Source organism: Aspergillus novofumigatus, assembly GCF_002847465.1.
Source record: "Aspergillus novofumigatus IBT 16806 chromosome Unknown P174scaffold_2, whole genome shotgun sequence".
In the NCBI taxonomy this organism is placed as follows: domain Eukaryota; kingdom Fungi; phylum Ascomycota; class Eurotiomycetes; order Eurotiales; family Aspergillaceae; genus Aspergillus; species Aspergillus novofumigatus.
The window spans coordinates 722133-745798 of NW_020194275.1; the positions used below are offsets into that span (position 1 = coordinate 722133).

General features: G+C 51.9%; 8 protein-coding genes across 8 annotated transcripts; 4 read left to right on the forward strand and 4 right to left on the reverse strand.

The window, feature by feature from the left end:
- Positions 1-958: 958 nt before the first annotated feature.
- P174DRAFT_438314 (glycogen [starch] synthase) lies at positions 959-4052 on the reverse strand. Its single transcript, XM_024826512.1, has 6 exons — positions 3761-4052; positions 3110-3582; positions 1675-3037; positions 1538-1620; positions 1426-1475; positions 959-1369 (listed from the first exon to the last, which is right to left on the reverse strand). Exons 2-6 carry the CDS (start codon positions 3572-3574, stop codon positions 1252-1254), a joined length of 2079 nt encoding a protein of 692 aa, XP_024685133.1. The 5' UTR covers positions 3575-3582; positions 3761-4052; the 3' UTR covers positions 959-1251.
- Positions 4053-5926: 1874 nt separating this feature from the next.
- P174DRAFT_509736 (uncharacterized protein) lies at positions 5927-7207 on the reverse strand (the record flags this gene model as incomplete). Its single annotated transcript, XM_024831602.1, has 5 exons — positions 7043-7207; positions 6829-6873; positions 6436-6766; positions 6274-6382; positions 5927-6250 (listed from the first exon to the last, which is right to left on the reverse strand). Exons 1-5 carry the CDS (start codon positions 7110-7112, stop codon positions 5927-5929), a joined length of 879 nt encoding a protein of 292 aa, XP_024685134.1. The 5' UTR covers positions 7113-7207.
- A 101-nt stretch (positions 7208-7308) lies between these two features.
- P174DRAFT_448296 (uncharacterized protein) lies at positions 7309-8312 on the forward strand. The gene is made up of 3 exons (XM_024828749.1): positions 7309-7673; positions 7729-7863; positions 7933-8312. The coding sequence occupies exons 2-3, from the start codon at positions 7771-7773 to the stop codon at positions 8092-8094; spliced, it is 255 nt and encodes an 84-aa protein (XP_024685135.1). The 5' UTR covers positions 7309-7673; positions 7729-7770; the 3' UTR covers positions 8095-8312.
- On the reverse strand, positions 8312-12073 carry P174DRAFT_448297 (vacuolar protein sorting-associated protein 54). The gene is made up of 3 exons (XM_024828750.1): positions 11629-12073; positions 8721-11571; positions 8312-8670 (listed from the first exon to the last, which is right to left on the reverse strand). The coding sequence occupies exons 1-3, from the start codon at positions 11855-11857 to the stop codon at positions 8475-8477; spliced, it is 3276 nt and encodes a 1091-aa protein (XP_024685136.1). The 5' UTR covers positions 11858-12073; the 3' UTR covers positions 8312-8474.
- Positions 12074-12335: 262 nt separating this feature from the next.
- P174DRAFT_438317 (MCM DNA helicase complex subunit MCM5) lies at positions 12336-14926 on the forward strand. The gene is made up of 5 exons (XM_024826513.1): positions 12336-12529; positions 12582-12708; positions 12766-13276; positions 13300-14164; positions 14220-14926. Exons 1-5 carry the CDS (start codon positions 12393-12395, stop codon positions 14710-14712), a joined length of 2133 nt encoding a protein of 710 aa, XP_024685137.1. The 5' UTR covers positions 12336-12392; the 3' UTR covers positions 14713-14926.
- A 204-nt stretch (positions 14927-15130) lies between these two features.
- P174DRAFT_401156 (ribokinase) lies at positions 15131-16586 on the forward strand. The gene is made up of 2 exons (XM_024823922.1): positions 15131-15166; positions 15234-16586. The coding sequence occupies exon 2, from the start codon at positions 15316-15318 to the stop codon at positions 16483-16485; it is 1170 nt and encodes a 389-aa protein (XP_024685138.1). The 5' UTR covers positions 15131-15166; positions 15234-15315; the 3' UTR covers positions 16486-16586.
- A 2134-nt stretch (positions 16587-18720) lies between these two features.
- Positions 18721-19889, forward strand: P174DRAFT_428084 (uncharacterized protein; the record flags this gene model as incomplete). The annotated part of the gene is made up of 2 exons (XM_024825489.1): positions 18721-18835; positions 18901-19889. The coding sequence occupies 2 exons, from the start codon at positions 18721-18723 to the stop codon at positions 19887-19889; spliced, it is 1104 nt and encodes a 367-aa protein (XP_024685139.1).
- Positions 19890-20324: 435 nt separating this feature from the next.
- On the reverse strand, positions 20325-22415 carry P174DRAFT_501293 (transcription factor TFIIIC subunit TFC1; the record flags this gene model as incomplete). Its single annotated transcript, XM_024831026.1, has 6 exons — positions 20325-21022; positions 21091-21539; positions 21590-21698; positions 21750-21827; positions 21879-22188; positions 22239-22415. 6 exons carry the CDS (start codon positions 22413-22415, stop codon positions 20325-20327), a joined length of 1821 nt encoding a protein of 606 aa, XP_024685140.1.
- Positions 22416-23666: the final 1251 nt, after the last annotated feature.

Here is a 23666-nt window from a genome sequence, read left to right on the forward strand (position 1 = left end):
ATGTCCTTTCGCTAGTATTATCTAGATCAAGTTATGACAGTATAATCTCAGAACGACCGGGTTTCTGTCTGTAGACTGGGACTCTCGGTCCTCCGGGTCAAAATTGACCACAGACCGGTCGAGCATGCCGAACGAAAGCACCAGTCTTCAGACAGAAACCCAGATCGAACACCTGTCATGCGCGAGCAGTGACTGTTATTATACAATGTACGATACCTTGACCCATCTCAACCCCTAGCGAAATGACCCCGAGGGTCATCCTGACTGCGCGGCCCCATGGTGAGTCCTACCAGAGGGATGGCAGAAGTTTCTATCGATGAATTGACACGATGAACGGAAGATTGAGACACAAGAAGGAGAAGGAGAAGAGGAGGAGGGTAGAAATAGCAGAGCGGAGGGGAGCAGGCCGATTACCCCACCATGACCACACATATCAGTCTCACCGGGATGGCTCCAACCTCTATCTGTTCAGGTTCAACGTTGCTACCCACTGTGGGCTACGAAAACTACCAGTTTCTTTGATTGGCTTTAAAAGTGTGCAGTATTAGAGTTCTCATCACATCACTATGATCGTGGCCCCATTTCACCCTCTCCTAGATCCGATAATTGCCGACGGACCATGCGAATAATGACTCAATCCTCCAATAGGAAATGCTGGGACGCAAGACAAACATGAGAGTATCCTTGCAACCTCATGAATCATGCTCATATTACTGCTCAAATAGTCGACGTACCGCCTATTGTTACTAGATACTTGATTGCAGTAGACACTTCGAGATATACAAATGCAATTTCTCAAGGTAAGGCCTCATCTCTGTTGACAGAAGAATCCACCAGCATGGAGATTCAAGGGAAACAATGAAACAGCACGCTATGTAGAGAGCAAGGCACAAATGACACGATGAACAGATGCAGACATGACACAGAGTTCATCAGCAGCACGGCAACTCAATCATTAGGCGATCATGATCAGATTGACGCAACAAACAGTCGGGTCAAATAAGTCCACATCAATCATCTCCAAGAAATATAGCACGTAGTTGAAATGATGATCCAGAGAACAAGGAAAGAGAACATGCAGGTTTGATGCAGAATGAGAGAAAACAATGAACAATGAAATGAGAAAAAAAATGCAGATCGACAATCAGTGGGGTTACAGCTGCCGGTGACTTGATTCTTTAAATTTAAATCATGCTCACTTGGAGTTGTGGATCCGCGAGTGATCAAACCCTTCGATCATGGCCATCGGAATCAGCGGCCACCGTTAACGGGGATGCTATCCAATGGCGACGAAGGTCGATCCGAAGACTTCTTCGTCCGTAGAGTGAGCGGGAAGTAATGGTCATCAGGCTCTTCCTCCTCGCTAGTACTGCGTCTTGTCAGTGATGTCCTGTCCTCATTGCCCGGATCAAGATAGAGACTTACGGCAAACGCCATGCGATATAGTCCTCAGTGCCCAGGTCCTCCTTGACTTCCTGAATGGTAGCAAAATCACCCGGAGTCATCAGTCCCGATCGATCCCGCGGAGACCCGGGACTGACAATGGACGCGAAAGTTTCTGCTCTGTTCCTCCAATGACGTCGAAATAGTCTTCGGTACCATCGAAGGATGAAGGGTAGGCTATACATGGAGTCAGCATCAAGTAAACGGCTTGGTCCCACTGAGTTTCCTCACCTCTTCTTAGAGCCAGCTGTCTAGCCTTGACATATTCCAAACCCATACGCTTCCAATCGAGCAGATCACTCAAACGTTCCGTGCGGTTCCTTTGGTTAATGCGCTGTCGCCGACTCTTCTGGACAAAGTTGAACATGAATTCAGTCAGCTGATTGACCGAGTCGTCAACGCCCTTCATGCGACGGTCCACAATGTAGATTCCATAGTCGGAGGAGTTTTCAATCAATTCCTCCATGTAGCAGCCGAAACCGGACAAGTTGGTGGTGATGCTTGGAACGCCCATCACGGTACATTCTGCGGGCGTGTAACCCCAGGGTTCGTAGTACGAGGGGAAGACTCCCAGATGCGTACCACGGACAAAGTCGTCGTAATCCAGAGGCAGAACCGGATTGGAGGAGTTCAGGAACTCCGGATGGAAGATGACCTTGACGCGGTCCGTCGGGTAGTTGAAAAGCTCGACCCGACGAATTTGGTTGAGAATCGGATCCTCATGGTCATTGAGCATGTTGTGCGTCACAATCGGAGGCAGTCCGTGCCGCTTCATGGCGAAAAGTCTCCGACGCAGCAGCACACGGTCTTGGCTGGTAATCAAATCCTTCTCGTCGGGCATGTTGTCGCCTTCTCTCCAGGCTAAGCAACGCTCGTACATCCTTTTTCCGATACTCTTTTCGATCATCTCGATTGTATCTCGCAAGGACTTGACGACCGCTTGACCCTTGAGGGCCTCCACAGTCAGCGACGATGTCTGTGCGGGCATGATGATAAAGGCCACAACAGTCGTTTTGGACCCGCTAGCTTTGAGGCGATGATTGAGACGAGCCAGGCCCTCAATGAACATATCCACTCCCTTGTTCCGGAATTCATACCGACCTGCCGTGAAGACGTAGAGTGTGTTGTCCAGATCAAAGTCATTGTGGCCATAGAAGTGACCGCGAACGAAGTCGTTGATCTTCTCTTTGGACTGGGAGTGTAAGTTTTGGAACTCATGCACTGCTGCGAATTTCTTGACGTTCAATCCATTGGGAAGCACCCCGTCCGGTTTGCGCTTGAGCAGATGCTCACTCTCAAATGCAGTGATGTGTGAGACCGTAGTGAAGACGTCTGCGCCGTGCGCGGCGGCTCTCTCGATGCAGTACCTATGATAGATGCCTCTCTTGCCAGCCTCGGCGTCCACATCGAAATGCTGTAGATTGTTGTAAAAGTCGACAGACCCGGCGCAAAGATACCGACCAAGCAAGGTTGCATGAGTCGTGAAGATAGTGGTCAGATCCATGTGCCTCTTCTTGGTCAGAGGCAGGGCGACACCGGCAAGCCATTCGTGGAAATGAGCGACTACTGCACGCCGGCGTTCGTGAGCGATAAACTAAGGCCATCAGTTAGCAATCATCGCCTTGCAGTTCAATTTGCAGTTAGTGTCCACGGGAAGCTGACGTACTTCTCCCAAAAACCATGCCACCAAGTAACCGAAGACAATGGCCTCATTGGTCTCCGTATCCGAGGCCGGAGACGGAATACCGGCGATATTCCATAGGTCGCCCTTCCACTCATCCAGGTACTTGTATCCAGTTCCTGTGTCGATGAGGAGGACCCGGGGAGCACCCTCAATCAGCCAGCGACCATATACCATGTCAATGCCACGCTCCTTCATGGAGTTCATGGTCTCCACCATGCGAGGGTTCGAGGGAGTCAGCTCCTCCACCTCCACAGCTGCGGAGGCCCGGTTGAGAGGGCCGATCAGGGTGTATCGATCACCATATTCAGCTGTAGTGACTGGAGCTTTAGACTTGAGCACGGAGTAAATACCACCGACTCGGTTGGCGACTTCGGTAGCAATCTCAAAGAGGATGTGGTTGCGAACATCTCTCTTGGGAGGGTCGGGACCAGTATCCTCGCTGTCCATTGTGATACCTTGAATTTGAGATTAGAAGCTGTAGGAGGTATGCAATCTCGTAAAGAATCAAAGCAGAAACAATTGAAGCCAATCTCAGGCAGAGCTGACCAGCACGAAGCACAATCCAGCTGGGGTCAAAAGATCACAATGAGAGAAAGGCGGGCGCTGAGGAAAAGAAATGGAAGAGGCACGAACCTGCAGCTTTTCGTCTCCCGTCTCTCCTTCTCTCTTCTCCAAGAAAAAGGTGGTTTCGACCGTGCGGGGGTCCGAGTGGCGGGGATTAGTCTAGTGTGGGAGGTTGGTTCTGCGTTTGTCCAGATTCAGCTGCGGGTGAGGTTCGTCTTGTCTCAGGTACCCGACCAGGTTTGAGGCCGCACGAGAAGAGGGAGGGGTGTAGAGGTTTTGAAGGGAGTTCAAAATATAGTGAAGAGGTAGAATTATAAAACTTGGAATGCCAATAATTTATCTGACGAAAAAGAAAATTTCTGCGCCCCCTAGTTCGTCTCCTTTTTAATGGACTGTCTTGCTACGTACGTACTTGCTTTAAAAGTGTTGGGGGTTTTACGCACCTAGACCAAGGACAAGGAAGGCATGCTACCATCTTCCAGGCCTTGGGCCCTTAGCCCGCCCAAGCTTGACCAGGGTTTTGTGTCTGTGCAACCACTGTTTTTTTCTGTTTTTTATACTACTTTTTATTTCTGGTCCCCCAATTGAGTAACGTACTTCACTAATTTTAGTAGAAATGTTAATTTGCATCGGAGTAGACCAGAAATGTTCTCGGTGTGCAATGGTAGCTTTGCGCCTTTTTACTCTGTATTTCATGCAGTATGTACCTCCGTAGCTTAGTCCTAATCTGAGCTTTGCCACTACGTACAAGGGGTCTCGCCCTCCTACATAAGGTAAACTGTCGATCGTTCGGATTTCCCCACCACGGCAGAACTACTTAATCCAACGAGAAATTGCTGATCAACAGGTCATGTCATTTTTTGATAATGGTTCTGTAATGATGTTGTAGCATACCTCACAGGTACTGACTGGTAACTAAGGTAAGAATCCCCGCTCGACAACCGGACAGCAGATCTGGGGAAAGCTGCTGGGTTATGATGTCATGACCCGCCCGTAGGATCACAGCATGTGACTTTTTTCTGCCAATCAGGTTTTGACCACTTTTAGCGGGTTGATTCTTGCGCTGTTATAGAGAATGAACCATGGACACCACATTAGACCTCCCTGATGATCATAAGCTAGAGAGGTACGTTTGTGCCGTTCAATAAACTCCTCACTCCAAATAACTTTGTTCTCCTGTGCAATCTGATCGAAAAGTTCTTGCAGCTCGTCCAGTGACTATTTCCACTCTGTTGCTCATTCCAGTCTCAGAGCCAGTTGATGCTGCAGTCGCGAGATTACCCCGGAGACCGGGCATAGTAGCCTGAGACGCCAGCCTTGATCAATACTTCGTACCGCTCGGCTCCTGTCATCTTGACATGCTCGACCTGTCGGCCCAAGATCGCAGTCAGCTTCTCGGCTATCTGATCATACGTGAGAAGCTCTGGTCCCAGAATGCGGTGATCGCGATTGTGTGATTGAGGATCTGCCAGGGCTCGAAAAGCGACTGCCACAATGTCAATGGCACTGATGAAGGGGATAGCCGTCGCCGTAGGCTGCGTAGATCATGCTCTCTGATTGCGAATCACTGCACATGGGGGCCTCTAAGAGGTTCTCTGATGCCACAATGACGAAAGCAACGAGAGTTAGCAGGTTCAATGAGTAAATAACTCTCACTTACGCATGAACTAACTAGGGCGCAGGACACAGTAATCGATCTCATTATCGAGAAATGCTGCCGGACCATGCCCATGCCTGGTTTGCCTGGCTCAGCAAAGGTACCGGGCGACAAGACATACCTCCCGACTGCGTGGTCCCTCCTGCGCACGTCCTCAATGAACTCAATCAGGGGCTTCCATGGCTCAGGTACCAACGGATCCGTGAGTAGTTGGCCGATACACTTTGGCCTTCCACAAACTGATACAGGTGGATTTGTCGAGCCAGTCGAAGGTCACCGCTGGCATACCTGGTGGTGCCGCTGCAGAACCGCACGGGAAACATACCTATTGACCTTAGTTGTCCTACTGTGTTCTCGTCGTTTAGACACTCCAGTCTCCAGAGCGCGTAGATCTGGCCCAGCTTGATCCCCTACCTAAAAGATGGCAGATCTAATGACGATAGAATATGGATGAGGAGCCTGGTGGGCATTAGAAATAAATATCCAAGTGCTCTATTTCATCACGTCTATCCATTTAACAACTAGAATCTGTCTATAATCAAGTCAATGGGAAGAAAAAAGCTGTTGCACCCTCTACCTCAAGGGAGAATCACAATCTTCCCTTCCGCTTCATTCTCTTCCATACACCGATGGGCCTCGACAATCTGTTCCATCCGCAACACTCGTCCTATCTTGAATTTCAAACGTCCCTGCTCAACCAGCCTCAGTATCGCATCCAGCGGCGTGCTCATGAAATCCTCAGACGTCCCCCGGTACACCGTCAGCTTGATCCCAGAAGGGATCAACTCCATCAGATCCACCTGCTCCAGATCCTCCTTCTCGCTCAACCTGCCCACCAGAGATACAACACCCCCTTTCTTCACACACCGCAGCGAGTCAGCCAAAGTAGCCGCACCCACCAGCTCCAGCACTTTATCATAGTAACCCCCGAGCCAGCATCCCCAATCTGCGCTGCAACCGCGCCATCATCAATCCAGACCCGATCCGCCCCATTCTCAAGTAACATCGCCTCCCGCTCCTTCTTCCTCGTCGTACTGGCCACATACGCCCCGTGCACCTTCGCAATCGCAGCAGCCGCCAGCCCCACAGCCGTCGTCCCCCGCGTATCAGCAATCGATCCCGGGCCCTAAGCCCCAGCGACCGAATCAGCGCCCCCCACGCCGTCGGCACCATCACCGGGATCGCTCCGAGGATCTCCCATGGCAGAGTCGTTTTGAGCCGGAGGAGCTGCGTCTGCCCCGCTGGTACGCATGTGTACTCGGCGTAGCCCCCGTCGAAAACAGTCGCCATCCCGCCCATGGCGGTCGCTACGATGCTACCCCGCGGGAACGTGTGTTCTAGGCCTGGGGCTCCGTCGACGATGCCGACGGCTTCGATGCCGGGGATTCGTGGATAGGTGATGGGTGGTGGCCGTGGCCCTGCCGAGTGAGGAGGTCGCAGCGGTTGAGGCCGAATGCTTTGATTTTGATGCGGAGTTCACCTGGTTTGGGGGTTGGGATGGGGTGGTGAGTGAGTTTGAGAGTTTCTGGGGCCCGGGGCTGTGCAGAATGATGACTTTCATTGAGGGCATTTTTTTTCTTTTATTTGAAATCTCCCAAGTGAAGTACTATCTGGGAGATTGTATCCAAGAAGAGTGGTAGGTGTCTACTACATGATTTAGGTTGTGGTGAGATGGAGGACGGTTCGATTTTTACCCCTTCCTGCACTGTCCCTCCTCATGCATGCAGCATATGATATATCTCGACGGCGAGTCAAGAAGCGCATGCTCAGCTGCTCCGCGAGTTGTTGGTTCTTATCTGCATAGAGCGTGGCTGAACTTGTTTCAGGCAAAAGATCCGTGCCTGAGGTATCTTCAGTGTACTTGCCAGTTGGTGGGGTAATATTGCCTGAAGGATCAGGATCAGGTACACCGAACACAATATACTAGCCTCCAAGTCATAGCTCCATACACTCGCGCGTCCATTTGCCAAGTCTTACCTCTTAACCTGTCAAATATATCTCAAATATCGTAATAGAACCCCTTCAGACCCTCTATCAATGACTAGTTCACTTTGTTGTCATCGCACCTCAACCGGACAGATGAAGTCATTGGTTCTCGGTCCTCGCTCCACAATGACCTCATGATGCTGTCAGTGTCGTCTTCCACTACGACCAAGAATATCTACCAACGTCGGTTCCATCGAGCTCAGAGAGAGAGCTATATAGAGCCAGAAACTCCCTTTGCTGCTGGCATCGTCAACTACTATCGATTCCGATTCAAGTCATAGACCACAAGCTACACTACACTACACTACACTACCGATCCTCTCATCAACTATCTATATCGTACGAATCACCACGCAAACGCTCAAATCGAAACCAGCTAGCTAACCTCTTCCAGATCTATCCACATCTACATTCAAAGACACACGAAACAATCACCATGCCTCGCGGAGCAGAATACGACAACGGCGTCCCCCAGTCCGACAACGCCATCGAGGCCGGCGAGACAAAGATCCACGGTATCAACTCTGCTGTATGTCCACGTCCACCACCACTCCAGTCAGTATCTATGGAAATATGGATAAGTAACTAACGAGAGCAGAACGATCACCTCGACCGCGTCAACCGCACAGCTGACCTCCCCGATGTCCCTGCCGGCGGCATGCACAGCGGCGGCGGTGCCCCTGGCCACTCGAGCGGCAAGGGCGGTCATGAGCCTCGTTCCCTAGGCGAGAACAAGGGTCTTGGTGCGAATAAGGCGTGAGTTTTGTCGATAATACGAATGTGTGTTTAGATTTGGGTGAACCGGCATGCGGGTTTTGCTGGAGTTTGGTCTGGGTCTGGGTCTGGGTCTGCGCGGTGCGTTTGGACCTTGGTCTGGTGTGGTCTGTATGGTATGCATTCATTGAAGCGAGGGCTTCGTTATGATTCTACTGTAAAGTATACAATTCGTTGATGAAATGAAATGATATGAAATCATGCATGAAGTATATGGAGATGTAGTGAGGGTATGGTATGATAGCATCACTTATGTACAAGTCTAAACAATGTAGCATCCCCTATTAATATTATGAACATGTCGGTGATTAGCGGTGCTGTCGGACAGTAAGGATTAGCTAACATGCCATGCCATGCGTCCTAACGTCAAGAGGAACTCCTCGAGCTCTCTTCACTGGTCTCCCGGGGAGATTCCTTCGGTGACTCGGTTGATGCGGCTGGCTTCTCGTCCGGCGATGTAGTACTCTTGCCCTGGACCAACTCAAGCAGACGCTGTCCCAAGTCTCCGAAGCCGTCGATCTTGCTTAGCTTGGTCTGGAAATGTTCTGCATCCCGTTGCATCCTGAGAATGGTTAGAACAGATCGACTCGAAACTCGCATAAAGCCACGTACCTCTGTTTACCGGCCTCCGTGCGGACGGTGACCTCTTCAAAAGCTCTGGTCCACTGATCGCGGTAGCTTCTAAACACCGGGTCCATGATCATCATGACTGTCGTCTCCGGCAGATGCTTGCTCAGAACACGGTGCAGAGTGCCCGTTTCCTTCGTCAAGGTCTCCATGTACGGGTTGACATTATTTCCCGCCGCGGCGTCCCAGTCAATCTTCTTCATTGAGTTGACGTGCACAGAAGACCGGCCGCTCATGATGTCCACGAGTTTCTCGTGGATCCCAGACTGGTGTTCCTGGTACAGTCGTTTGACCTTGTCGAATTCGCCCATCAGGGGGCTCGACGGGGCATGCCGTCGCACGAATTCCCTTATATAAGGTACCAAGGCGATGATAAAGCTCAGGGCCTGTGAGGAAAGAGCGAGATGTTTTGTGGTAATATTTTTCAACCCCGCGCTCCTCGTGGCCCCAGCACCAAGAATGAGCTGCGAAGATCGAGAATTAAATAACTTCAATGACTCCAACAGACCAGGGGCTATATCCTGTATCATACTTGGAATATTGGCCATAAGAAACTGAAACTCCTCAATGCTCTTCATCATCGCCACCGCGCATTCGGGAAGGATGTATTTCTGCTCGTCAATCACGGCACTGCGCACCTTGTCCTTGCCTGTGCCATTGGTGGCAGCAGAATGGCGTCTGGCATTCTCGGTCTGCTGCTCCTGCGGCGACCAGATCCTAGAGGCAGCTAACCAGGCTTCAACATCCTTGGTGCTTGCATCGAGAATTCTGCTGAGAATGGCAGTCTCAGTCTCACCAAAATCGCGCGCGTCCCATCGGTCAGAGTCCATCACGTCGACGAGACGGTGCCGTTGGTTCTCCCCAAATCTGTTAATGTACTCGCGGATCTGGTTACTGACAACAGTCTTCAGGGCTGTGCCACTTCTCCCAGAAATAGCCTCGCATTCGTCGGCAAAAAGTCGATTCAGCGTGAAGTAGCGGAGAAACTCCTCCTTGGGCAATTGAGATGTCTGTTCCGACCGAACCTTCAATACCTTCGTAATTTGTGACTGAGCAATGTCAACAGCCTGTCCAAGAAGGCTGGACATGTCCAGAACCTGCAAGATTTCGTCCTGCGCTTGGATTGTCGCTGGCAGCCGAGAACCCCTCGGGTTGGTCATACTCTGTGGGTCAGGACTTCGAGGGGGTGAACTGAGGCCAGCAGCCGGAGGACTCTCAAGCCCGCTGGCGATGTCGAGAAGTACTTTGACTTGAACGCTAAGTCTCCGCAATGACTCGCTGATGCCGGTATAGACTCGAGTGAGCATATTGTAGGCATCCTCCGCGTCTAGAGCGCGCAGGTTGCGCGCCAGTATCGATGATTTCTCTTGTTGGCTACGTTGTTGGGACCTGTGCGTAGACACTGACACCACCGACTCGTTGTCATCATCGCTGGAGCTAGGCATGTGTTTACGGATTAGGCCCTTCATCTCCCGGAGAACTGCTGTCTTGAACGAAGTCGCTGCTGGTGTCGTGTATTGCGCACGGGCGAGTCCAATCAGATTCGTATGGAGCCGTGATCTCACGTCTTCATCAAACTTCATATAAGCTGGAGATGACGAGGCACCTGGCCGCTGCGCTCCGCGTTGTCGTTGGAACGAGGAGCCCCAGCGTTGTAGTGTCACATCCGAAGGCACATTCTCAATGTGTTTGCGCAAGTCCCCAAGTAGATCGTTCAAGAACCGGTTCTCGTATCCCATGCCTATCCGGTACCTCAGTTGCGCAAGGTCATCCGAAGCACCTTCAAGGGCCTTAAGTCTCCGCAAGTCGATCGGCTTCCTGGATCGATCCCGCGATGCACCATCCTCGCCGCTATTGGTGGTTTGCTGCCCAGCCATCAATCGCTCCACTTCTTCAAGACTGTCTGCAGCTTCCTCGATTTGCCCGTTCTCAACCAATTCCTCACATCGGGCAACTGACTGAACCACATCTCGCAGCTGGGATACCGCGTCCGCAAGCATTCGCACATTCTCCCTGCGGCGTCGCAGATTGACAATTTTCAACCCACCCAATGCCATCTCACGGTCAATCTTTTGAAGATCTTTTCGTAGGATTTGTATCCTTTTGACCGAATCGGCTGCCTCTGAATGTAACTCACGCAGGGAGCCCAGCGCGGTAAAGAACGATTTAGACGCACTCGAGATGGAAGAGATGAGGTGGACCTCGACAGTATCCATGTACCACGAGAGCTTTTCTTGTAGGATTGCATTTGTGGCAAGCGCCTTTCTCCCGGTGTTTGCTGTTTCAGCGGCCGATTCATTGGTCCCTTGGCCGTCCTTTCCTGGCAGCTTTGGCGGTCTCACAACTTCCGACTTCTCAGATACCACATCGAAAGTCCGAGGGTTTTCAAGGTGAAAGTCATCCTCGAAATAGACCGGTGGAATTACAGACAGCGGTGTGATGCCCTGGCCGCGGCCTCGACCAGACGACCGCCTTCGACCCCGTGGATCGAAAGGCGATGTTGCTCTGGAACTCGTCGACAGCACGGATGCTCGTCTCTCCGTAGGCAGGGGCATCAGAGAGCCATGCTCGTCTGGCCTCGGAGCAGTTTTGCCATCCCGAGCTAGTTGAGCATCCTGATCGGCCGTAGACTCTTTTGCCTGCTGAAACACCTCGTATAGTGACCCAACCTGCGACAGGTACGGCTGAAAGGCTTTCGAGTCCACATGGGGAATATTTGTCAATGTGACCGGAGGGATGTCTCGTGTGCTGGGCGGCTTGTACCCAGTGGACGCTACGGCGGTATGCGGAACAAGACCTGTGCGGACGATCGGGGGCTGAAGAAGGGTGGAAATTGCTGCACAACGCATTGATTAGTGATAAGAACAACTATGAGAGACTAGAGACACCGCACCATTTTGTCCTGACTCCGCGATTGAACCATGGTGTTGGGATGGATCAAGCACCCCTCCAATGCTAGCAATGCTAGCTATGGAGCTGGCAGTTGATCCTCTTCGCAAAGGGTACTTCTGCGGCGGAGCACGGGGAGATTCGATCTGACTGAGCGAAAACTGAGAAAGCGAAGGCGTGGATGTACCCGAGGCCAAGCTATCGATCGATTTGCGTGGGCTCATAGAGGACATTGCGTGCAGGCCTAATGACCGACTCCGGCGGCCAGAAGTTGGAGAGCGACACTATCTTAACATGACACGGAGACAGCTGTTCGAGTCGTTCTAGAAGTGACAGAGCAGCCGTGTCTTCACCAACTATCTTTCAACTGCGCAGTCGGCCTGCCAATAGGGGGAAAGAGACCAATTTCAGGAAAAGACAAAAGGAAATCAGACCGCAACGTCACCCAGATACCAGCGAGCAATGATACGGGGCTTCATTCTTTGGGATCATGACAGCGCATCCTGATCGGGTAAGGCGCCAGGCCCCGAGGCCGCGGCACCTAGACCTATTTTGGGTATCGGGTGAACATTTTCCCGGCAGCGCCCCGGTGCTCAGCCAAAGCCTGTGTCTGCCTGAGGCTAAAATCAATTAACGCGTGTTCGGACGCGACGCGTTGCATTCGTGTTTCAACAGTGCAAAAGTTGTCCGCATCTTCTCCTTGATAGAGGTGCTCCATCATCCACGCAATCTTCCCCTTCCCCATCAGCCTCCATCGCTGTCTTCAATATGGACAGACGTACTCCCTATACTCTGAGCGTTCTTGCTCCCAGCACAGATGGCGCAGAAGAGTCCCGCACACAAATCCAAGCAAGGCTGCGCGAGTTTGTATTGGAGTTCCAACTTGACAACGCATTTATTTACCGGTATTTTGGCCGATGGACATTGAAATCTTGTACAGACTAACCGAATTTATAGTGATCAACTGCGGCAGAATGTTCTCGTGAAGCAATACTACTGTGACATTGATATTGCCCATTTAATATCGTACAACGAGGAGCTCGCTCACAAGCTCACAACCGAACCTGCCGATATCATCCCCCTTGTGAGTATGGCCTTCAGACTCATAACGGCCGACTCTAACCATCTTTGCGTTCTCTAGTTCGAGGCAGCTCTCCAACAATGCACTCAGCGAATTGTCTATCCATCTCAAAGAGACATCGTCCTTCCATCCCACCAGCTCTTGCTTCACTCATCCGCATCACACATCTCCATTCGGGACCTGAACGCTACAAACATCTCTCACCTTGTTCGTATTCCGGGAATTGTGATTGGCGCGTCTACGATATCATCCAAGGCCACCGTTGTCCACATCCGATGCAAGGGCTGCGACCATAGCGAAAACATCCGAGTAGAAGGCGGTTTCTCTGGCCTAACGCTTCCCAGACGGTGTGGCCGTGAAAAGCTACCCGGTGAAGAGCCCGGCGAGCAGTGCCCCCTCGATCCTTATGTGATTGCCCACGAGAAATGTCAATTCGTTGATCAGCAAGTTCTCAAACTTCAGGAAGCGCCCGACCAGGTGCCGGTGGGTGAGCTTCCCAGACACGTTCTCATCTCGGCCGATCGATACCTGGCCAACCGAGTGGTGCCTGGATCTCGATGCACAGTAATGGGTATTTTCTCTGTTTACTCCAAGGGGGCAAGAAAGATGGAGCTGTGGCTATTCGCAACCCATATCTGCGGGCGGTTGGCATCAGCACCGATCTGGATCATACGGCAAAGGGAAATGCCATGTTCACCGAAGAAGAAGAGCAGGAGTTCCTGGAGCTTAGTCGCCGGGAGGATCTGTACGAGGCTCTCGCCAGGAGCGTTGCCCCCTCTATTTGGGGTAATTTGGACATCAAAAAGGCCATCGTGTGCCTGCTCATGGGCGGTTCGAAGAAGATTCTACCCGACGGGATGAAGCTTCGTGGAGACATCAACGTGCTACTCCTTGGTGACCCCGGTACTGCCAAGTCACAATTGCTGAAGTTTACTGAAAAAGTATCCCCCATCGCTATCTACACATCCGGTAAAGGTTCGTCAGCGGCTGGTTTGACCGCATCAGTGCAGAGAGACCATCAGACACGCGAATTCTATCTAGAAGGTGGTGCTATGGTCCTGGCTGATGGAGGTGTTGTCTGTATCGATGAGTTCGACAAGATGCGGGACGAAGACCGGGTCGCCATCCACGAAGCTATGGAGCAGCAAACCATTTCGATCGCCAAAGCCGGTATCACGACCATTCTTAATTCGCGAACATCGGTGTTGGCGGCTGCCAACCCTATCTTCGGTCGATACGATGACTTGAAAACACCTGGAGAGAACATTGACTTTCAAACGACTATTTTGTCACGTTTCGATATGATCTTCATCGTTCGCGATGACCATGACCGCAAGCGTGACGAGACCATTGCCCGACACGTGATGGGTGTTCATATGGGCGGCAGAGGTATTGAGGAACAAGTCGAGGCCGAGATTCCTTTGGAGAAGATGAAGCGCTACATCAGCTACTGCCGAAGGTATGTCCTTGATCGCACATTGTCAAGGAAGAATCGAGCTAACAAGTGAATCTAGCCGGTGTGCTCCCCGTCTTTCGCCCGAAGCTGCGGAGAAGCTTTCCTCGCACTTTGTGTCCATCCGGAAGCAAGTCCATCGGGCAGAGATGGATGCCAACACCCGTTCCTCCATTCCCATCACCGTGCGTCAGTTGGAAGCCATTGTTCGTATCACCGAGTCATTGGCCAAGTTGAGCCTGTCGCCGATTGCCACCGAGGCGCATGTCGACGAAGCCATTCGCCTCTTCTTGGCTTCCACCATGGATGCAGTCACACAAGGTGAAGGCCAGGGCAGCAAAGAGCTGATGGAGGAGGTCAGCAAGATCGAGGATGAGCTGAAGCGCCGTCTCCCCATTGGCTGGAGCACAAGTTTGGCCACTCTGAGACGGGAATTCGTCGATGGCAGAGGCTACACCGAGCAAGCTCTCAACAGAGCATTGGTGGTTCTCCAGAGACGCGATACGATCCAAATCCGCTCTGGTGGATCACAGGTCTATCGGCACGGTGTATAAGCTGTTTCTTTGACTTGTTGCCAAGACGCGACAATCCCATAGCGCATATGCTCTGGTTCATTTTCATATCAAGGGTTATGTATTAAATGAGGGGAAGGAGTACATTTTGACCTTGCGATACTTGGGACGAAGGGTTTGAACAGGCGTACGGCGCATGAGCTTCTTTCGGTGTACGGATTTGCAAGACTATTAGATCAATATATCCCGCCATGAGTGAACGATATTGGTACTTTGTAGCCTCAGACACAATTGCCCTGCTACTGTATTTCTCCATTGAGCAACTGCGGGTTGCTGTTGGTGAGAGGAACCCAAAGTGGGGGAGCTTCGCAAAGGTCCCCACCGCTGGAACCCCATCGATGACGGAGGCCATGTCTCCATGATTCTACGGAGTACGTTCTTCAAGACTGCGACCCTTTCAGCAAACACAATCTATATTACTAATAATACCTATAATGTAAGTGCCCGCTTCTCATCAATCTCCACATCTTGAAATTGGCCATCTCTAAGTCCCATCGTTCTAGACAATACTCACCCCGCATCTCCGCCTGCGAGGCTACGAGAAGAGCTACAACATACATACCTCTCTAGTCCTTCCTTACAATCATGGCACCTACAATCCGAGTCATCGGCTCCCTCAACGCCGACATGGTCTCCGTAACCCCTCGCTTCCCGGAACCAGGCGAGACAATCACCTCATCCTCATATTTCACCAGCGCCGGCGGAAAAGGCGCCAACCAGGCCGTCGCGTGCGGGCGACTCTCGCGGCGGAAACCGTCCTCGACCTCGACCCCCAACAAGCCCGAGAGCCAGCGTGGCAGTGAGAGCGATATCAAAGTCGAGATGGTCGGAGCCGTGGGCGCCCTGGACGGCCACTTCCAGGCGCTCCTGAAACCCACGCTTGAGAAGTCCGGCGTGGACACGTCGCGCGTGCGGGTGGTGGAGGATGCGTATACGGGGGTGGCGGTGATCATCGTGGACTCGTCGGCTGGCGGTGAGAACCGGATTCTGTTCTCGCCGGGGGCGAATTACACGGGGATGCGGGCGACGGAGGACGTGCTGGGGATGGGGCTTGCGGCGCCGGTGCCGGATGTGATTGTCATGCAGGGGGAGATCCCCGTTGACACGGTGGTGGGCATTCTACGGGATATTAGGGCGTGGAAGGCGAATAATCGAGCGCAGGGGAAGAAGGGGATCGAGGCTGGTCCGGATGTCATGTATAACCCTGCGCCGGCACCGCCTGGTGGACTGCCCGAGGAAGTGTACACTGCCGTCGACCATATCATTATGAACGAGACGGAGGCGGGGCTGATGAGTCCGTCTGAGGAGCACTTGCTCAAGGTTGTCCCTGGTGTGGAGAAGGAGAGCAAAAACGAGAAGGTGGCGCGGTACTTCCACCAGCTGGGCGTGACGTATGTGCTTATCACGCTGGGGTCCAAGGGTGTGTGGTATAGTGCGACGGATGCGGGGACGTCTGGCCCTGCGGATGGTGTCAATCGGTTTACGAAGCAGATTCCGGCCGCCAAGGTCAGCAAGGTGCTGGATACCACGGCGGCCGGGGATACTTTTGTTGGTGCATATGCCGTGGAAGTGGCGCGCTGGCGCGAGTCACGACGAGCGGATGGCAAAGCCGGACAAGACGTGGCTGCAGAGGAGAAGGCATATCGGTATCAAGAGGTCATGGACAAGGCCATGGGATTGGCGACTCGCGCCGCAGCACGATGCGTAGAGCGACAGGGAGCGATGGACAGCATTCCTTGGGCGGATGAGATATGACGATACTTGGTATGCGGTGAACTGCAGTTATATCGAGAGCATGTATACATACCATATCATTGCGCGAGAACACTGAAGAATGGGGCAAATGACTATAAAGTACAAGACCGGGTGACAGCCCACAGGTCATCGGAACGAATATCAGTGGCGGGCATTAAGAAAAGTATTTCCTAGGATCTCGAGTAGACACGAGAAATGGAATGAATGAGATGGCTGTGGAATGAACAGTTGAGCATTCAGAACATCCATTCTTTAGTGCAGGAGCACGAGCTGCTTGACTCTAAGCCTACACGCACTACCTTCAAGCGTAAGTCTAAGCGTAGATCAATTGAACGGCGGCAATTCGCCAGCGCGTAAGACTCTACCCTTTCCAGCTCGACTACCTCTCGAGAGTTCAAACACACGCAATAGACAGACCGTCCTAGCGTCTACATGACGCTTTTCAAACGAATCACGATAGTCTCGACGCAGCCGCTGGGGATGCGTTGTTCGTTGTCCGTTTCATATTGTCTCTCGTCGCGCAAGGAAATACTGGCTGAGGACAACCGAAGATTCGACTTTAATGTTAGGTCTATTAGTTTGGCCGCGTCGTTGACAAATCAGCATGGAGACTCAACCGAGTCAGATGCGGCTTCTGCTGAGCGATGGATTACAGTCTGCCTATATTCTGACCTGATGCATGCAAGGACGCCCGGTTCTGAGATAAGCAGTCATATACTAAGGTAAGAGTCGGTGGACGCCGAATCATGGGCATGGACGCAGGTATTGCTAAAGGAAGGGGCTGAAACGATGACAGTGCGCGAGAGTAAGACGCGACGTGCTGGACGCATTGGGATCTGACTTTCCTGATTCTTGGAAGTTGAAGTTGTCCTAGGAGGTTTAATTCTTGGTAGTCGGTGGGAGTGGGACGCGTCGAAGGGATGGAGTTGTAGTCATCAAGTACTTCCTAGGAGGAGTATTATACTGAATAAGTAATAGTAGTTTATCTATGTTTCTATCTACATTGTCATTGATGACTATCTTTTGTTAAACTGGTTAATGAACCCATACTGATGATCTACATGTATGTTGACAGTCATCTCCGGAGTAGTGTCGTTATCGCGGGTCTACCATGAGGACAGAGACGATAGGGATCTCTTCTGTAGGATGATCAAGACAATCAAGGGTTGAATCATGATGAATGAAGAAAAGTAAGAGACACGAGTTGACGCGACTTGCAGCACGTCGACAACCTTCATCTATTGAGCAGATGGTGGGAGGAAGTGAGGGGAAGCTACTATGGAAAGAAGGATAATTGGATTGTCTGGAGTCGTGGGATCCTCGAGAGTCCAATAGAGATGCTGATTCAATAATTGATGATACAAGGTGCGCGCCTTGCATAGCTTGTAATCTAGTCTAGTCGCAGGACGAGGCAGCCTACACCTTAAACTACTTGAAGAATATCCAACACGAACATGACGCGCTCCATCACGATCACGGTCCAAGTGTGGAGTGGAGGAGGTCCATCAGACACGCCTCAAATACTTCGCTGCATCCCTCGTCCCTCCTCCAGGCATGAAGATGATATCAGTCACTAGACATCATTCTACTACTTCACTCATTCTTCGCCGTTGAAGTATCCCTTTGCTGCATCACTGAACCTGTCAATCAGAACAATTCCTGCCCGCCAACAATTCGCCAGGAATTTGCCCTGTCTGCTGCCCTTGCCTCCTCTTCTTTTCTGTTGCATCCTCCATACTTCCTCACCGACCATATATCTTCTGTGCATTGCCTCGTCTGCCTCGTTCTTGATCGCTAATTCCTTTTTATCCTCCTAATCCTCACATCCTGACCACCACGGTCTTCTCCCATTCCCCCGTCCTGTACATCCACAGCAGTATCAGATCGTACCATATCATACATCCAACAGACCGTGCCGTATTATCTCCGTCGCAGCCACACTCAATCCTGCTCCAATCATCGGTCACTTCCTCTCTGATCGATAGATCTATCTATCCATCTATCTATCTATCTACCAGTACCATCAGCCGGGATCATCAGCTTAGACCGCCAATCCCTTGCGGACCCCACTTCCGCGAAATCAAAACAAATCCAGGCAGCCACAGCTCCGTCTTACTTCCTCGGTCGCATTCGACTGTTATAATAAATAGACCTGGTTAGTATCGAAAAGAAATCATTCTTGCTTTGACAGCAAGATCTTCAACGGGTGCGATTCGTTTCATCATCCGTCTCAGTATGGCCGCCCTTACTATGACTCCTACCACAATGCGGCAGCCCTTTGCCAGCCTCGATGCACCGCGTATGCGCTCCTTACTTAAGACAAAAATGAACATCAAGAACCAGCAAAATGGTATGGCTTTTCCTCGGCCCTTGACCACACATGCAACATCCTTCTAACACTCTGCTTCACGTTAGGTGCCTCCCCTGCCAAAAGGAGGCCTTTGGCCGAGGTTGATGCGGAGAATATCGACCCGGCCACCCTCAACATGTCAACAAAGCGAAAGCGCGGCTGCGATGAAGAAGACCACGACCCCAGCAAATGCTCTCCCAAGCCGTTGAAGACCTCTCGTATGGCTCTGACCGTCGTAAAAACGAATATTACTTCTCCCATGCCTTCCTCAACCTTCAAGGCACCTCTCTCGAAACCTAAATCCACTCCAGCTCTCAAGCCTGTCGGCCGTTCGCCTCAGGGCAAATCCTGCAAAGCATTTGCTCGTCGCTCTACCATCAACAAAAGTCGGCCAGAACATACAGGCAGAAAGAGTATATCCCGGCCTTTCTCCATCGCGACAGTATTGGGCAATGTGCAGCCCAAGAGCCAGTCTGCCCCTAAGACTCCAGCGTCCTGGTCGTTCGAGATCTACGTGGACTCGGAGCAGGAAGAAATGACTAACTTGATGCAGCACTCCACCTGCGTGCTGGATATCAGTGATGACGAGGGCAAGGCGGAAGTCTCAAGTCGCGGCAAGGAGAACATTCCCCCGTCTGAGTCGGGACTTGACCTGTCTCGGATCCGTGAGCGAGAGACTTCCGTTTCAAGAAAGACTGAGATGACGGATGAGCCTCGCTCTCCGCTCGGTGAGCTCAATGCCGCTGACTATTATGGCGAAGATTGCCATGCCTTTTCATATGCCGTGGTCTACGACGAGGACGAAAGCACCTCGGAACCAAAGACCTCCCTCCCTCCCCTGCCGCGCAACCCTACGCATCCCACCCGGACAAAGATGTCAAGTGTATCATCCATATCCTCGATCCTTGCAGCTACGCAGCCCACCAAGACTACCGAGTCTACAAAATCTGAGGCAGAAATTGAAATCTGGGAAAGCCAGAGCACTGCAGATGAATCAGAGAAGGCGGTAGAGAGCAACCCCAGCGATGAGCTCTCCTCATCATCAACGGCCTAATTAATTAATGCTTGAAATAATCATTTGTCCTGTTAATAATAGTCTGGATGGCACCGGCGTTTGAACTAGCGGATTGGACACATTTGCATGGCGTTGAAAATGGTTCCTGTTTCTGGAATTGTTCGAACTTGGATACCCTCATCTTGCCCTCTTTGATCTTGTCATTTTTTTCCTTTCCATAATCAGCAAATGGATCCGTCATGATGACCTTACATCCTTAATCTTCCTTGTAGTCAACTCTCTTCTCATCTTTTCCTCGTTGTCAGCTGTTCTGCTTTGTGTGCTAAGTTCCTATCAACTTTGGCCAGCTCGTAAGCCCATTATTATAGCTGAAGACATCAACGTCTTGATCCCGGTTTGGGGGTAACGTCTGCTTCTTGCGGGGTCACAAATGTAGTAGAGATCAAATTACGGCAAAACACCTTGAGAAGAGGATCATGACTTTGACGGTTCGTCCACATCCATATCCTCCCCCTCATCTGACTCCTCCTGATCCAGATCATTCGCCTCATCCGCCGCCGTAGCAGCAGCCTCCACCGCTTCCGCTGCCGCCGCAACCTGAGCCTCCAGCCTCTCCGCCTCTTCCAGCGCTTCCTCCTCGCCCTCGCCCTCGCTCTCCTCTTCCTCGCCTACATCTTCGCTCCACTGCACGCGTTTCGCGCGCGCAGCATCAGAAGCAACCCCTGCCGCCGAAGGAGCACTGCCGTTTGTACGGGCACTGGCACCCGCAGCATCAAGCTGCCCCTTCCAGGACGCCTTAATCGACGCCCGGATATCAGTCGCAAGCTGCATCTCCCGCGAGGAGGTTCCCTCGGGATCGAGCGTGAAGTCCGCGAGGGAGCTATCCGGCGCGACGTGGTCCGGGAAGCGGAGGACGCGGGCGAACTCGCGCTCGTCGGCGGCGCGGCCGTCGAGCATGCTCTGCACTTTGGCGCGCATGATCGTCCTGGCTTTGCCGATGGTGCCGCTGCCGAACCAGCCGTCAACGGCGATTTCGCAGGTTTCTCGTAGGAAGCCTGGGGGTGGCGGATCGGGGAAGAGGATGGAGCGCAGGAGCGGGTCGGTGATGTCGCAGAACATCCACATGCGGCCGTCGGGTGGGAGGGGCGGAGTGCCGGTGAAGAGGTGTGTGTCTGTTGGTAAGGAGGTGAAGGCGTCGGGGCCTGTGGGACCTCGTTGGGTCGTGGGATGGTATGGCGACGGCCGCTGCCGGCGTCGCGGGCGAGCTCCGAGGTGCCGGAGAGGATGCGGAACATGACGGTTTGGTAGATGCGGTAGTCGGGGGAGGTGCGCGGGTCGTGGCCGAATTTGATGATGGCGTCGCGCCAGGGTCCGGAGCGGAAGATGTAGCCTACGTAGGGGACGGCGTGGCGGAGGGCGTAGCGTTGTTCCGGGGTTTTGAGGTGGTTGCGGAGGCCGCGGCGGGTCCAGGCTGGGCGGTCTTTGAAGAGGTCTTCGACGAGGGCGATGGTTTCGCGCAGGGTTGGCTCGAGGGTGTTGATGGGTGCGAGGTTCTCCCGCGGCTTGGTGGGCACCGGTGCGTCGAAGGGGAGTAGATAGGTGTGGACTTTGGCGGCTTGGGAGGTGTTGACGGTGGTGAGGTTGCCGGAGGTGTCGACTGATTGTCGGACGGTTGGGTTTTGACGGTAACTTGGCTGTGTTAGTGTTGATGAATGGACCTTGTGGTGCAAGAGGCATACATGTAGGTAAATGGGACATCCCCATGGCTGAGGGAAGGGGGCGGTATGATATCAACATTGGATGTGGCACCCTTGCTCATGTCAATATCAAACTGTTTCATCTTATCATCTGGCTCAATCTTAGTCATGACACTCTTTATCTAAGAATTGTAATGCTTACAGTCAAAAGAGAGAATCTGCTCCCGGAATCGATTGGTGAATGCGCTCCCCGTGGTCGAGTAGACAAAGTCCGGCATGCCTGGAGAACATATCAGTAATCTATGTCTGCTATGAAGAGGGCAATACAAACCTCGAAACACATGCGTCCGGTTAACCATCCCAACAGGCTCAACCTTGTACTTGCCCACATTGTCACTCAAACTTCGGAGTAGCTGCTTCGCACTCCTCCGCTGAGGCTGTTCATGGACGGTCGTGACAGGAACACCAGAGAATGGCTCATCCGAGCCCTTCTTGCGTTTCCGGCCGGTCCTCTTGGGAACTGTCACTCTGAGCAGGATATTGTTAGAAGCAGAGCTCGTCGACTGGAGTGGTCGAGACATGGCATCCTCCGGCCGCAGAAAGAGTTTGGCTCGGGTATCAGCCTTTGGGGGGTTCAGGATCTGATTCTATTAGTATTTTTCTTAATGCACTTTGGGAGATACACCCTTACCTTTGAGATGCCTGCATTGCCTTGTAGAGTTTCAATTGCTTTGTCGACGTTCTTGACGATGGCCGGGTGCTCCACGCTGACGACGTGACGAGCAGGGATTGAGTAGTAGGGTGCTGTTCTTGTCCCTTGTTGGTCCATCATATTGTCTGGACTGGTTGGGGATTTTTGGTCCTCCATCATGGCTTGTATCGTCACCAAATGTTGGCGTCGGGATGAATCGTGAAGCCGTGATCAAGGAGAGGCGAGATATGTATATTTCCACCCGGGTTACGAATGAGAGCTGGTGATGTATGGAGTCGGGGATCCGCGAACTCCACACGGTAGATCTAGTCCTTCAATTTGTGAGACTAGACATATGGAAGACTACTTTGACTGTTGATACATGATGTCTACAGTGACGCTGAATCTAAGCTTGAGGTATACCTTGTCTCAACTGGCGATTAAGAATTGCCGGGTCACATGACTTATATCCAAGGCAGATGTTACTGAAGAGATTCTGTCCCTCGAGTGTGATTTAATCTAACTGGTCTCTGATTTAGAGTGCGATCTATTCAGTGTGAGCAGTGAGGTCTAGATAGTATGTAGATACTCCGCAGATAGACAACTACTTGAATACCTGCAGCGTCTGTCCTTGTGTCGTGTGAACGTCTGCAGTTTTACCAGCCCGAGCGCTCCTCAGCCACAGTAACAGGACAGTTTGTTTCATCCCCGTCGTAAGGATCACCACCACAACACTCGCCAGCATACTATCTACTCAGCGTACAGCAACCTTCTGCAATTGCCGTTCCTGAAATTTTATATTACGGTTTCTTCTCGATATTAATAACCTTTTTTTTTATCTCATTCCTTGTTGCAAGCCGCATTGTTCATCTTAATTTCTGGGGCTCTTGCACCCACCCCGCTCTTCCCAGCCAGCCAGCCGCTAAGCGACAAGGAGACAGACGATCGGCCCAAGCAGACCAAACCGACCTGATAGCTGCTCCTGACTATCGATCTATCGAAAACCGACTGGGTTCGCGTCCGAAAGAAAACTGAGAGATCTATCTGATCAGACTTGAGTCTCCTCCACTCGGCTTCGATATCCGCCTTGTCAGATTCTGGAATACTCTACTTGAGGTAAGTTGTGCAGCAATGGTTTCTTGTGACTGGATTCAACGTTTCGTTTGCCCCTGGTGCTACAATTGTCCGCTTGTTCCTTAACCTACCGCTTCCCCCCATTTTATCCTCAACTCTGGGGTTATTCGTTCAACCCACCACTTCCTATTTTTTGGTTTTCGGGTCTGAAGTCGTCGATCTTCCGACTTGAATGATTTGAAATCCTGCAATTTTTCGATTGATAATTACCGTCGCTTTCTACCTGTTGTGGTTGGAACATGCTCATGTGGTCATCCCAGGCCGAACATAAACAAATCACGCCGTGGCTCCTCC

Bases quoted from the DNA above. Each gene is read 5' to 3' on its own strand.
- P174DRAFT_448297 (XM_024828750.1), bottom strand. From the start codon at position 11,857: ATGTCCTCTATGAGCCCACGCAAATCGATCGATAGCTTGGCCTCGGGT. The intron at 11,572-11,628 runs GTGCGGTGTCTC...TGCGTTGTGCAG, and splicing joins CGCGGAGTCAGGACAAAATG to CAATTTCCACCCTTCTTCAG. The intron at 8,671-8,720 runs GTACGTGGCTTT...AACCATTCTCAG, and splicing joins ACGGAGGCCGGTAAACAGAG to GATGCAACGGGATGCAGAAC.
- P174DRAFT_438314 (XM_024826512.1), bottom strand. From the start codon at position 3,574: ATGGACAGCGAGGATACTGGTCCCGACCCTCCCAAGAGAGATGTTCGC. The intron at 1,476-1,537 runs GTCCCGGGTCTC...GCTACCATTCAG, and splicing joins AACTTTCGCGTCCATTGTCA to GAAGTCAAGGAGGACCTGGG. The intron at 1,370-1,425 runs GTAAGTCTCTAT...GACAAGACGCAG, and splicing joins TATATCGCATGGCGTTTGCC to TACTAGCGAGGAGGAAGAGC.
- P174DRAFT_401156 (XM_024823922.1), top strand. From the start codon at position 15,316: ATGGCACCTACAATCCGAGTCATCGGCTCCCTCAACGCCGACATGGTC.
- P174DRAFT_448296 (XM_024828749.1), top strand. From the start codon at position 7,771: ATGCCTCGCGGAGCAGAATACGACAACGGCGTCCCCCAGTCCGACAAC. The intron at 7,864-7,932 runs GTATGTCCACGT...TAACGAGAGCAG, and splicing joins TCCACGGTATCAACTCTGCT to AACGATCACCTCGACCGCGT.
- P174DRAFT_438317 (XM_024826513.1), top strand. From the start codon at position 12,393: ATGGACAGACGTACTCCCTATACTCTGAGCGTTCTTGCTCCCAGCACA. The intron at 12,709-12,765 runs GTGAGTATGGCC...TGCGTTCTCTAG, and splicing joins CTGCCGATATCATCCCCCTT to TTCGAGGCAGCTCTCCAACA. The intron at 14,165-14,219 runs GTATGTCCTTGA...AAGTGAATCTAG, and splicing joins TACATCAGCTACTGCCGAAG to CCGGTGTGCTCCCCGTCTTT.